Source organism: Pelodiscus sinensis, chromosome 8, assembly GCF_049634645.1.
Source record: "Pelodiscus sinensis isolate JC-2024 chromosome 8, ASM4963464v1, whole genome shotgun sequence".
Taxonomy (NCBI): Eukaryota; Metazoa; Chordata; order Testudines; family Trionychidae; genus Pelodiscus; species Pelodiscus sinensis.
The window spans coordinates 5,570,183-5,584,133 of NC_134718.1; the positions used below are offsets into that span (position 1 = coordinate 5,570,183).

At 59.1% G+C, this 13,951-nt stretch overlaps 1 protein-coding gene across 9 annotated transcripts in view; it reads right to left on the reverse strand.

The window, feature by feature from the left end:
* The window catches only part of ARHGAP22 (Rho GTPase activating protein 22), a 157,570-nt gene that overhangs the window by 33,981 nt on the left and 109,638 nt on the right, over positions 1-13,951 (reverse strand). For 6 of the 9 annotated variants that reach the window (XR_012905519.1, XM_075934645.1, XM_075934643.1 and 3 more), the window contains one exon: positions 1,350-1,526. Coding sequence is in view for 8 of the 9 variants with exons in the window: in XM_075934645.1 (XP_075790760.1) it covers positions 1,350-1,526 (177 nt within the window). In the remaining variant the exon portion in view is untranslated. The remainder of the gene's footprint in view (positions 1-1,349; positions 1,527-13,951) is intronic. The other 3 variants (XM_006118141.4, XM_075934649.1, XM_075934650.1) reach the window with 1 other exon arrangement.

The following is a 13,951-nucleotide window of genomic DNA, read 5'->3' on the forward strand; positions in this document are numbered from 1 at the left end:
GGGGCTCCAGGCAGGGCCCAAGGGGGTGGAGTGTGTGGGGGGGGGCTCCAGGCAGAGCCCAAGGGGGTGGAGTGTGGGGGGGGGGCTCCAGGCAGAGCCCAAGGGGGTGGAGTGTGTGGGGGGGGGCTCCAGGCAGAGCCCAAGGGGGTGGAGTGTGTGGGGGGGGGCTCCAGGCAGGGCCCAAGGGGGTGGAGTGTGGGGGGGGGGCTCCAGGCAGGGCCCAAGGGGGTGGAGTGTGTGGGGGGGGGCTCCAGGCAGGGCCCAAGGGGGTGGAGTGTGGGGGGGGGGGGCTCCAGGCAGGGCCCAAGGGGGTGGAGTGTGGGGGGGGGGCTCCAGGCAGAGCCCAAGGGGGTGGAGTGTGGGGGGGGGGGCTCCAGGCAGGGCCCAAGGGGGTGGAGTGTGTGTGTGGGGGGGGCTCCAGGCAGGGCCCAAGGGGGTGGAGTGTGTGTGTGGGGGGGGCTCCAGGCAGAGCCCAAGGGGGTGGAGTGTGGGGGGGGGCTCCAGGCAGGGCCCAAGGGGGTGGAGTGTGGGGGGGGGGCTCCAGGCAGAGCCCAAGGGGGTGGAGTGTGGGGGGGGGCTCCAGGCAGAGCCCAAGGGGGTGGAGTGTGTGGGGGGGGGCTCCAGGCAGGGCCCAAGGGGGTTGGCGTGTGGGGGGGGGCTCCAGGCAGGGCCCAAGGGGGTGGAGTGTGTGGGGGGGGGCTCTAGGCAGGGCCCAAGGGGGTGGAGTGTGGGGGGGGGGGCTCTAGGCAGGGCCCAAGGGGGTGGAGTGTGGGGGGGGGGGGCTCTAGGCAGGGCCCAAGGGGGTGGAGTGTGGGGGGGGGGGGCTCCAGGCAGGGCCCAAGGGGGTGGAGTGTGGGGCGGTGCAGGCTTCAGCTGGGGGTGTGGGCTCCGGGGTGAGGCCAGGGACGGGAGCGGGATTGGGGTGCGGGAGATGTTCAGGGTGTCTGGGTCTGGCAGGGGGCTCAGGATGGCGTGTGGGGGGCAGTTAGGCGGGGAAGGGTTTCCGACCTGGCGTAGAGGTGGGGGGGGGGGCAGCTTGGGGCGGGGCTCTGGCCGAGCGACACCTCCCGCCCGGTGGCTCCGTGGGGCCAGGGAAGGCTTCCCGCCTGCCCTAGAAGTGGCCACTGTGTCCAGCCCCGAGATGGAGGGACCAGGCCGCTTTGCACGTTGTGTGTCGCCTGCACCCGTGTGCACCACCCCCGCGGCTCCCATTGGCCACAGTTCTCGGCCAATAGGAGCCGTGGAGCCGGTGCTGAGGGCGGGCCCACCCACCCAGAGGCCGCAGGGAGCCGCTAGCGAGCCTGCACGTGACGGTTCCGCGTAGCCGAAAGCACAAGAACGGGGTTTACCTTGAGGCCAGAGTTTTAACGTATGGGCATGCGAGCTATGTGCAGTACCTCCGCCGAAGGGGGCCCAGATGACGCGCCGGATGGCTTTCACCCAATCTTCCATCTCGTTCTGGGAATTAGCCATGAGCAGGAAGGCTTCATGATTGACAGGCACCTTTTCCCGGTCCCCCGTGCCGCCTGGAAAACAAAACACACGCCGCGGTGAGTGGCTACGCCGGGGGGACTCCTGGCTGCAAAACCGCCCCCAGCCTGGCCCGCGCCAGCCGCGCTGTTTGCTTTGCCGAGGTGGACGGGATCCCCGCGGCGCGGGTCAGCGGAGAGTCAGGCCTGGCGTGAAGCCAATTTCCCCTGGGCGACCCTGGGCGAACGTTCCTCCAGGCTAGGAGACGGGTGTGAGCTGCGTTACCCTGCGAATAGCACAGCCCAGCCCTCCTGCCAGAAGCCGCACGCTCTGAGGTATGGAGGGGGCTGGCTCCACCCGCGTGAGGGCAATTCAGTGCCCCTGGGGCGCTGGAGGGAGGGCGGGGCTGGACAAGGCTTCACATGCTGCAAGAAAGGAACCAAGGTGTGGGCAGGGATAGATTTAACCACCAAGAGCATCACAGAGAATTTGTATCTGCCACGCCCAGGCGGCTCTAGATGAAAACTAGACTCTAGCTTGGAGTTGAACCAGATCGAGAGCTCAGGCCTTGTCACCACTGAGGCTCAGAGATCCATCTCCTGGCGGTTGATTTAGTGGGTCTAGTAAGGACCTGCTAAATCCACTGCTGATGGCGCCCATGGACTCCGATACTCAGCCATATTGTGAAAAGTAAGGAAAGTCGGTGGGAGAGTTTTTCCCCAGTGGGGACACTGTGAAAACTCAAATTAGGATACATGGACTCCAGCTATGCTATTCATGAAACCGGAGCTGCGTATCTTAGTCTGCCCCCTAGTGCAGACCTGGCCTTCGGCCAGATGGCCCCTGCAAACTCGAGTAGCAGAAATCTCACCAGGCAAACTCATGAGAACGCCACTTCTGAACCTGGTGCTGGGAAAATCAGCTGCCCTCACCTCCCCCCCCCCCCCCGCGGGTTTGGATACAGCCCAGAACCAGCATTTTAGGGAGCTGAGGATTTCAGGCTGACCCTCCTGTCCGAAATTCAGGGGGTGGGGCCAGTTTGGAAGTCAGGTCCAAGCCTCTCTCTGCTTCCTGCAGGATGGACGGGTGGCAGCCCAGAAAAGCTATTGGCCAGGGCTAATACCCCCAGCATGCCCTGGATACCGATTACCCAGGGATGCGCCGTCCATGCCCATCGGCCCGTCTGATTTTCCTCCCCCGTACAGAACACGAGTCCCACTGCAACACCCAGTGGGAGTCTCCTCCGCCCCCACCTTGTGCCCCGGCCTTGGACCCACTCCAGCAAGGTCCCACGTGCGTGCGCAGCAGAGGAGTCTGGGACCAGCTTCTCCCAAGGCACTGTAGAGACTGGACTGTCGCTACCGCCCCGGGGCTCTGTCGTCCTCCACAGACCGCCCTCCGCTTTCCCTGCGGGCAGCGTCTCTGCAACGTCCCACGCCCGCACGGCCCCTCTGCCATGCACGCCGGCAAGCCGCCTGGTCACAACGCCGCGGGCAAACGGACACAACTCAGACACCCAGAACGGCAACATCCAACACCCGGCCCTTACCCGCCCTGGGCACCGGTTCCTGGCTCGCCAGCTGCCAGTCGCAGGCAAAACCCCTCCCCACCCCGCCAGCATGGAGACACGGCCGAGCTGGAATTGGGAGGCAAACCTGACGGGGGCCAAAGAGGTTGAAATGGAGAGAGGGACTGGCAGCAGGAGAGGAGATGTGCTCTCCGTGGTCTTAGCACCGAGATCCCTCCCATCTCTGTGCCCCGCCTTCCCCCTCGTCTCTGCTCTCCAGCGCAGGAGGAAGGACGCCCCGTCGCACGGAAGCGCCTGCCCTACCACCTCGGCTCGTCTTTAAAGTGCCGCCGGGCTCCTCGTCGCTCCTGCTGAGCGGGACCAACCCGGCGACCCCGCGGGAACGGGCCTTGTGTCCAGACTCCCGCGGCTCGGGGCAGTCGGCCCGTGGGAAAAGCGGGAGCCGCTGAGCGGAGCTGCCGACAGGGCTTGCTTGTGGCATTCAGGGATGGGGACGGGGACAGCGGCGCGGGCTGGGTTCCACGGGACTGCCGGAAGAGAAACAGGATTTACACCCACTGCAGCCCAGTGCCACTGGGGTTGCTCAGTATGTTCGCTTCCTGTCCGGTAAAACAATGCAGAAAATGCCACACGGTTTTTAAAGGGGCCACTGTGGGATTTTTTTTTTTGTTCAACAAACTTTTTCCTGGCGTGTTTTTTTGTTTTGTTCGGTATTTTTTCTGAAACCGTCTGGTAACCCTCGAGGGAGCTAGGAGGGCTCGGCGCTGCCCGCCAGCTCGCTAGTAAATGTCGCTTCGCTTGAGCAAACTCCCCGGCCAGGCTCTGATTTGCGACGGGAAAGGAGCCGCGAGGATCCAAGCTCGCGGGATTGTCGCTTTCTAGAGACCCCAGAAGCCCGACGGATTTTAGCCGCGTGAGCGAGGCAGCCGGGCAGGGGGGCGTCCGTCCCCACACGCAACCCAGTTCTGACCCACCGCTCACACCAGCTCCCCAGTGTGGATTTCCCGGGTGAGTTACATTCGGTGCAGGATTCCTGGCCGAGGGGAGAGTTGGGCACCAAGCCCAAACCCAGCGCTGGCTTTTGTGCCTTGGGGCTGCTTAGATCTGGAGTTCGGGGGTGGTGCTTGAGCACACCCACCCAGCGCCACTGCAGGCTGCCTCAGTTTCCCCACCTGTGTTTCTCCTAGCTGCTGTGGGACTCAGCCTTCCAGCCAAGCCATGTACCATCCGTCCCTTCCAAAGTAGGAGCCGTGCCCAAACAGAAGAAACCCAGACTTCTGATCTGGGGCAGGTCTCCTCCCCAGAGCCATGTCTTCTCTTTGCCACTGCCCTACTTCCGGGCTCACCTCCAGCCCTTCCTGCTCCTCTCTGTGTCCTCTTACTAGCAGCAGCTGATGCAGCCGGGGCAGCAACAAAGGGGGAGCCCAGAGACACCCCGGCAAAGGTGCAGCTGAGGCCCGGCCCTCGTCCAGGCCAGCTCGCCCTGCGACACGTGGTCCTTCATTTCCCTTCAGTCGCCGCTTTCTCGGTCGCCCGCCCGCCCGCCCCCTCCCACCCAGACCACACAGCCCACCTGCCCCTTTCCTGCTGCGCCTCTGGGAACCCAGGTCCCACGCGGTCCTGCCCGGCCAGCACGCCAGGCACTGAGCTGGTACTCGTTGGCATGGCAATCTTGCCTGCACTTTCAGAGGGGAAGGAAAGGAAGCGCAGCCCAGCGGTTAGCCACTAGCCTAGGATTTGGAAGACCTGGGTCCAATTTCCTGTGTGACCTCGAGGCAAGCTCCTCGGGCCTCAGTTTCCCCACCTGTACAATGGGGGCCATAGCCTGGCCGTAACTCCCAGGCATTTTGTGAAGATAACGCCGTTAAACGGACTCTGGTCCCTCCAGTCCACAGGCAAGGGGCAGCTGTAACGTTGTCAATGCCACACCAGGTCAGTAGATCTGTCTGCGGCGCAGCTGATGTGTGGCGGGGCACGGCTGCCACCCCATTGTACAGACGGGAACCAAAACAGGCAGACTAAGTGATGTGCCCAAGGCCGCACGGAGAGGATGTGGCAGAGTCAGGGACATGACCCCTGAGTCACAGGCCAGTGAGCTAACCACTGGGCCACCCTTTCTTCTCCCTGGGCCACCGTTCCGCTAGGCACGACAGCCAGAGCACAAGTCGGCCCTCGTGTCAGATCAGAACGGCCCTATGCCAGGCTGGTTGCTGCAGCAGCGCCACTGGAGTCAGTGGGACACTCCAGCTGCTGAGCAGAGCTCTGGGGTGGGGTAGGGCCGGGTTCACGGAGGCGATGAAGAGGCTGCTAAGTTCCTTTTGTAGCCGCTAAGGTTCGCCTGCCTCAACCTGGCGTCTGGATGTGAGTGGCAAGGTGTGTACACCCCGGTCTGCATACACGCCTGGGCCTCTGTGTGTGTGTGTGTGTGTGTGTGTGTGTATGTGTGTGCGTGCATGTGTATATGCATGTGCGTGGCTGGGCCTGTGGCCGCCCACGTGTGTGTGTGTGTGTGTGTGTGTGTGTGTGTGTGTGTGTGTGTGTGTGTGTGTGTGTGTGTGTGCATGGCTGGGTCTGTGTGTGTGTATGTGTGTGCGTACATGTGTATATGCATGTGCGTGGCTGGGCCTGTGGCCGCCCACGTGTGTGTGTGTGTGTGTGTGTGCTCACCATGGTCTGTGGCTGCCCACGTGTGTGCGCGCGCACGCGCCTGGGTCTGTGGCTGTCCACGTGTGTGCGCGCGCACGCGCCTGGGTCTGTGGCTGCCCACGTGTGTGCGCGCGCACGCGCCTGGGTCTGTGGCTGACCACGTGTGTGCGCGCGCACGCGCCTGGGTCTGTGGCTGCCCACGTGTGTGTGGGGGGCCTTGCTGTTCTGATCGTACTCACCCCATGGACAAGGACAGGAGTGGCGTGTCCCGTGGCGGCGCTTTGGGCCCCTCCCGAGACAAAGGGCTGAGAGACGCAGGTGAGGGAGGACAGGCCCCCCCGGTGTCGTCCGTTGCCGTTTTGGCGGCTAACGCTGCAGCGCCTGGTTCCTTAGAAAAGGCGACGTCAGTCGGCCCCCGGGGGCGATGGGCCGCAAAGCTGCCTCGGAGCGTGTCGCGTACTCAGGGCCCCGGGACGGGTTTGGCGGGTTTCTCAGCAAGACCGACGTGCCATCGCCCTTTGTGTGCGGAGAGCCTGGCGGGTTCGCTTACAGCGCCCGAGGGACTCAAAAAGCCGGGTGCCCAGCTCACTCTGAGCCCTACCTCGCACGGCATTTGTGGCCAGGCCGCCTTAGTGCCGGTGTCCACAACCAGGAGGGGGCCCAGTCCCTCTGGCCGCCCTCTGGGCCATTTTCTGTGAATTTCAGATTCCCTGCGAGGCGTCATCACGGAGCTGCAGTCACAGGCCTGCGGTTGGAGTTTCAAGGAGCTGGACAAAGCCGAACAGGAACAGAAACCCAGCCCCGAGCAGCATTGCAGAGACAGGAAGCGGTGACACGACACACAAAACCCACACGGGTGCTCTCTGAGCATGGGACTAATTCTACGCGCAGGAACGGGGTCTGCAAGCGACGCGTAATGAAGAAGATCAAGTCTTGGCGGCTCATGAAAGTTGCACCCGTTCGATTCAGATCCGGTTTTCAAATGTTAATCTGGTCCGAATCCCTCTTCGGACATTCTTGGGTGTCAGGGCGGCTACTTTGCTTTAGCTTCTCTTTTAATTAAGAGAATCTGCTGTATCCAGTTACCCAAAGGCCGGCAGGGTCTGAATGAGCCGCCCCTGACGTCTAGTGATGTACCGTGCTCAAAGACCTGAGGAGCAAACGATATTTGCAGAAACATTTACTCGGCCTAGGTGTTCAGCAGATGGAGTTGCTTAACCAAAGTGATCCATTTGGCTGGCTTGGGGTTACCGTACTTCAGACGGACCCAAATCAAGCCCTTGCGTGCGAAGGTTTTGATGCATCAATATGGAGAAAAGTGAGCCGTCTAGAATGATATTCTAGCCCTTCGTGTGCTTGGCATTCACAACGAACAATGGGAAAATAAAATGAAATATTGATCTTGGTTTTGCTACTGGTCATTAACCCAACACAGTTACACTGTGTGACATAGTGGGGGTACCTGGCTGGTTTCTATGCTGCTGGCTCTGGGGTAACCCCCACTGGCTGCCGTGGGTACCACGACCCAGCAAAACAGGATGAGTCACTATGCAAACCAGTGACCAGACACCCCCCATGGAGAGGAACAAAGGAAGGGGGAATGCTGCCCTGGCTGGGGGGCAGGGCTGGAAGAGAGTGAGTTAGTGGCTGGCTGTCTGGGAGCATGGAGGAGACAGCCTAGGGAAAGGGACTGGAGTTTAGGGGCCCAGTCTCCCCCATCTCAAGGGGGCCTGAGGCATCCTAGCCCAGCTCTGTGGCCAGATTCCATCTGTGCTGTGCTGTATCCTGGAGAGGCAATAAACGTCCTCTATTCCACCGGCTGGTGCAGTCTGTTTGTGCCATTTCGGGGTGCAGGAGACGGGGGACCCCCAACGCGCCGTCACACACTGTACATTGCCGGTAGCTGTCACTGTAAAATTTCAACCGTTGTGAATTGCATAGTGTTTCTGGCCCGCGCTATAAGCAGTTGCATAAAGTTGCACCTGTCTTCCTTGCAAAGGAAACGATTTTTGGGAAGCGAAGACACCGAATGAAGCCTGGCACCGAAAGCATGAATTCGAGTGGGATCCCTTTTGCAGTAGGCCACTGATCATGACTCATAACACGGCAGAACAGCTGTGGCGGGTCGCTGACCGGCCTTCGCTAAGCAGTAAGCAATACTGACTCAGCTATGTCTGGCCACCACTGGGCTAATGCCATGTCTGAACTGCCAGAGCCTGCCCCCAGGGGGCGCTCTTTTGAAGCTACGTCGTGACACATTGTTACCGTACTGCCATACACAGCCATGCTCCACGAAGCAAAATAAATAACAACTTCTGACACGGCATTGCTGCACTGCAATAGTACAATAGTCGATGCTTTTGTTTATAAAGAGATAATATAGTCGTTTTTTAAATAGAGAAAAAAGCACCTCCAGCTAATTTGGCTCTCTAAAATCTGGCATCCTAGGCCACTGCCTAGTTCATCATACTGTTGGGTTGGCCCTACCTGCACATGAACAAACCAACACTTTGAAAAAGCCAGATCCCGGCTTTGTAATTCAGGCGCATCTTTAGGCTCCCAGGCATCCAGAGATGGGATGCGAACCGCAAGCTGACCGCAGAAACGGTGCAGAATAAGAGAGGTGTGTATAGTTCTTTGTGCTGAAATAATCGCAGGTGTTATCGCTGATAGCGCAGCGAGGTGCCTGATCTTGCCTTACGCTTTCCGTTACCAGAGCCTGTGGCAGTAGCTGGGGACTTTGCAACACTTTAATGGCTTAGGCTTTCCGTCCTGGCTGCCTGAAAGTTGAGGCTGCAACTTGTCGAAAAGTGACGGTAAAAATGGTTCCGCTCTTGCTGACAGGAGATCCGAGAAAAGCGGAATCGCGTTGCGCGTGTTAGAAATCTCTTCGTCATTTTGTTAAGAGACGCCAATCCAGGGATGAGCCGTTAGCCCGTCTCGGGGACTGTGGGGGGGACTAAAAGTGTAATTAGCAACAAAAGGAAGACTATAGGGGAAAGGGGCGAGGCCTCGCCGATATGTGCAGCTTTTTCTCCAGACCGCCAACCTGCCTACCACGCCCCTTCCCCCGTGCAGCCCAGGCCCCATGGCTGCCACCCCACTTTTGGAGGTGGGCAGGAAAGCTGTCTGCCGCTTACAGGGCTTAAAGGGTACCCAGAGCAGGGAAACCTCTGGGGCCGGGGCTGCCGGTAGTTCCCGTTAAACAAAGCCCGTCGTTTGCACTGCCGTGGGCTGTGTCCGTCGCACTGCCGGAGAGGGACGCCCCTGAACACAGTCAGGGCTAAGTCCGGGAGCCCGGCAGCACCTCCTCCTTAAGCAGTGGCCCCAGGAGCGAGCACTAAGCTGGCAGACGCCGCGTTTCCTGGGAACGGCAGGACTCCATTTTGTGGCTGCCGTCACGCCGGCCTGAGCACACGCGCGCTCCCACTCCAATTATCTCCAGTGAGGATGTTCAGGGCTCGGCACATCAAATCAGCGACGGTCAATTAGACCCGGGAGGGGGACATTAGAATAATGGGTTTCCCAGTAGGGAAGGGCTAACACAATGCAAATGCGTTCACTTAGAAACCCTCTTCGTTACTGGGTTTGGCAGCACGAGGCGCTGGCCTCTTCGTTACAGACCTTGTAACGAGGCCTCTGCACGAGGAATAGACCGGATGATACCGTGGTCCCTCTCTCTGCCCCGGGGGAGAGTTTACAGATCTCCAGAGCCTCCCTAGTCAGTTTCCCACTGGAGGAGAGATCAAGGACGCGGACCCTTAGTGTGTTCTTAATGGCACCAGTTTTATTGAAACACACACCAGGCCTGGAACAGAGGTGGTCATAAAAAGCATGCAGGCGATCCTCTCACTCAATCGGCTCAGCCCCACAGCTCTGAACAGCTCCTGGGGAGCAAGCAGGCTCAAGATTTCTCTCTAGTTGGAACACAATAAAGGCAGAGAGAAAACGCTCCTGCTGGCCATGCACCCCGGGCAGGAAACACCAGCCACAATATACAGGCTGAACCTCTCTAGTCCGGCTCTCTCTGGTCCGGCAACATCTGTGGTCTGGCACATTCTCTGGGTTGGCACAATCGGGTCCTGATGGTACCAGGGCTGTTAAAAGCAGGGTGGGGTTTTGGGGTTTTTTTTTCTGGTAAATGTGTAACCGCTGAATTTTTCAGCAATTACATGGTCACACGTGGGGGGACGGGCCAGTCCTTGCCTACAGACAACCCCCTAACCTGAAGCAAATCCTTTCCAGCAGCCACACCTCCCATACCGTCCGCCAGGACCCTTCCCCGGTGTCGACCCTGTCCACACAGCTACACAAGTGCCACCATCACTGGACCGAACCACATCTGCCGCCACCTCGGGGGCTCTTCTGCACAGCCTCTCGTGGGACAGACGCCAGCCAGTGCCAGCCGGGCCCCTCGTCCCTGAGTAGGGGCCACACTGGACATCTCTGCGCCAAAGATGTGATGGACACAAACAGACGTCAGGAATGGGAACACACACAAACCTGCAGGGGACGGTTTAACCTGCCATTTTTATGCAAATTAGGCACGGGATATTTAAATCCCTGCCTCATTTGCAACGTCGACCTGCTTAATCTGCATCCGTCTGCCGACAGAGGGATGCAGTCTAGACATACCCTAAGGTGCCAGGGGACCCCTCGTTGTTTGTAAAGTTGCAGACTAACCCGGCGACCCCTCTGAGCCCTCCTCTGGCTGACACGTGCGCCACTTGTAAAACGTGCTCCCTTTGGATCCTGGCCAGATTCCAAACCCGGGTAGTGCCCTGGTGTTTCTGCACGGAGGAGGACTTCCTGCGAACGGTGCTGAAAGAGCAAGAGAAGGCGGCCGTGCTCCCCCCCCAGAAGTGGCTGCGTCCCAGAGATGAGCATGCACCGAAGCCGCAAACCTGAGGACGACGTCTTGCTAGCGAGCCAAGCAGTTTTCAATTCCTTTTTCTGCCCGGAGATCGTTCTAGCCCTGGTCTTGCGCAGCTCCGAGCTTCCCCACTACGGCCAGAAGAGGAACCGGAAGAAAGGCTCTTCCAGCCGTATTTGGGTTTCCAGCAGGACTAGACGCAGACCGTGCTTAGAACGTGTGATGGGGTCGTTCTCCAAATCTAAGAGACAAGTCTGCTAAGCACTGCCAGTGCAGAGGCGCGGCGGGGTTAGACGGGTGAGTTGATATGGGCGTGGCACGCCACTCCTCCAACCCGCTGAGAATTTGGCCTGTTCCGTGGCAGGGGGTTCCTGACGGGCAGGGGGCAGCCACATGCCATCAGTATAAAATCCAGCCAGCCAAAAATTCAGGACTAAAAACATGTTTTGTCGGCAAATTTTGTTTGATCAAGCCCCCAAACTGTTTGCGGGAAAGGGGCTGCTCTGACAAATTTTCCATTCTGAAAATACGTGGAAACCCCCCCGGGCGTGTATTCCCAGCCTGGCGTGTCAGCTGTGTAAACACATCGGGGCGCACCGGAGCGGAGTCTGGCCGAGAAGGTGCACTGAAGACACGGTGAGCAAGGAAAAAAAGAAAAGAAACATCACCAGCGAGAGCGGCCCTGCTCTGTGCTCTCCAAAAGACCCGGGCTGGGCAGAGACTCGAATAGCCTTGTGCCCGAGGGACGGGGCTTGACCCCGGATTTGTGTCTCCCCGTTTAACGGCAGCCGAGAGCACAGCTCTGCCCCGCCGGCGCTGTGAGCGACGGAAAGGCCTTCCCGGCGCTGGCTTGAAACAAAGAGCTCTTGCTCGGCTTTGAGACGGCTGCCTCTGCCTCCCACGCGCTGCCTTCCCGCTGGGCTACCGCCTCTTTGACAAGACATTCAACAGCAGCTTTCTGGAGAATCAATCTGCGCCGCGGTGCTAGCCCTGGGACGCGGGGCGCAAGGAGACGCAGATCTGCTTCTGCTGGTGCAGCAGGGCTGGAGAGAGGCCGGCTGTGGGATCTGTGCAGCCCCCAGAGGCGGGGGCCACGAGGTGGCCGTGAATTGCCCCGTCCCAGCCTGGCGTCCCCAGACGGAAGTCGGGCGCGCCCGCGAGCTGCTAAGGAAGGAGGTGACTTTCGAGTAAAAACGGCAGGGCTCCGCGCACCACCGCTGAGCGGGCTCTGGCTAACGACACGGAGCGCTTGTACGGAGCAAGGCTCCACCGCGGCGAAAGCAGGATGCTAGCCGCCGCTGGCCACAAGCTGTCCTGCCTCCTGCAAGCCCCCGGGCCAGCCTCCCGCGGCGCAGAACGGTCTCTGGGCTCGGAAGTCACAGCCCACGTTGCAACGCAGCGACTCTACCCGCCACGGCGGCGGAGCGGATATCACAGTCCTCGTACCTTTGTTTCCTACACCCCCAGGGTCCGGGCTGTGCACAGCCGTGCGTTAAGCAGCAGTGACTGCTCATGATTAGTATTTAAGAATAAATATTCATACGACCTTGGCAGCAGGCAGGCTTTGGGTACAGCCTGCTCCTTCGGATAGCTCCCCAGTCCCCGTGTTAAAAGCTCGGGACTGAAAAACACCTGATCTCGGTGTAGGCCCACAGCAAAGCCCGATTCTACACACTGGTCTACGTTAGAGCCCCACCCGGGACCGGTTCTTACATCCCGCAATACTCACTCCCACCTGTCCTGTATTGTTTCTTGCACGTGCATCCCACTGCCACCTGCAAAAGCCGTAGATCTCACAGGAGAGAGACCGATTCGTACAATCCCAGGGTTGGCAGAGACTTCAGTCCTACCCCCGGCTAAAAGCAGAACCAAGCCCAACTCAATCAGGGTATTAAAAAACCAAAAAAAGTCCGTTATTATACATAAATGGAATTCAGATACGATTTCTACCACTGAATGAGAAAAGAAATCTGGCTTAAACCATGTAAAAACAAAACCCTTGAATTCTTGTTATAATAGAGAATAAATATCTACCCTTCACTTAAAGTTAAAGTATTAAAACCTTTGTCTGAAAAGAAAAAGAAACAACTTGCCTGACATCACTGAAATGTTATTTATGATCAGCTGACGAGAGAGTTAGCGGTTTCCCACAAATTCCCGCAGTGATAACAGGCACGTTACCCACGCTAGCTATGATGGCAGGGAGTCCTGCAGGATCCCAATCCTGCTGCGGAGGTTTAGTCTAATGGAGACTGTAGTGATGCCAGACTGGTGCAGCCACAGAACACAGACAAGCAAAACACGCAGCGCACAGTCAACCTGTGGAACTCCTTGCCAGAGGATATTGTGAAGACCAGGACTTTAAAAGGGTTCAAAAAAAGAACTAGATAAATTCATGGAGGTTAGGTCTGCCAATGGCTCTTAGCCAGGATGGGTAAGAATGATGTCCCTAGCCTCTTTGTCAGAAGCTGGGAATGGGGAAGGATCATTTGATAGTTCCCTGCTCTGTTCATTCCCTCTGGGGCACCTGGCATTGGCTACTGTCGGCAGACAGGACACTGGGCTAGATGGACCTTTGGTCTGACCCAGCCTAAGATTCAAACTCCTCCAATCAGGAAATACGAATGATACTTTGTCCAATCAAAAACATTCCACCCCGCTCCAGGGGAAAACTGCAGACAGCCGAGAGTAACGGATTGATCGCAAACCAGCCGACAGACGGTGCTCCGTTCCGAGACGTGCCCCGGGCAATGGTTGAGAACAAGGAGCGCGTTGGAGGCGATCACAGACAAGGAACGTCCGAAAACGAGGCTACGCGGAGGGATCCCAGAACATGCTACGGATTCTTGACTTCGTGCTGAGTATCATCCTCCTTTCGAGGAGGGACCAGAGGCGCTGAGACCGGAGGCAGCGGAGGGTGGTTTTAAAACGACGAGGGGCGCCTAGGAGCCCGTCGGCCTCTTCTGGAACCCATGCCTCTTGAAAAATCGAACGTAAGCGACTTGCCCAAGGTCTCCGGACAATTGGCTGCAGGGCCAAGAACGGCCTGGCTCTTGCCAAGCCAGGGTCGGAGGAATGCTGAGGGGCTTTGCACTGGCCCGGGGCGGTGTCCAGTGCCGGCGTGGGGGGTGTGACACAGGGGAGATTGACAAAGGCCGGGCACACAAGACAAGCAAGGCCGTAGGGTGGCCGGGACCACCCCCAGCGTGGGATCGGAAAGCGGGAAGCCTCCCCCCGGCACCCAGAGCAGAGAGCCACAGGGAGCAGCCAGCTGCTTAAAGTGGCGTGGGGCTACTCTGAAGCAACTGGCTGCTCTGTGCCTGAGGGTCCCGACGGGGTGGCCCGTGGGCCAGATCTGACCCACCCCGGCCTACTTGCTATAGGCGTTAGGCCCCCTGCCTCAGAGACCATGGTAGGAACAGCAGCTGCTCCAG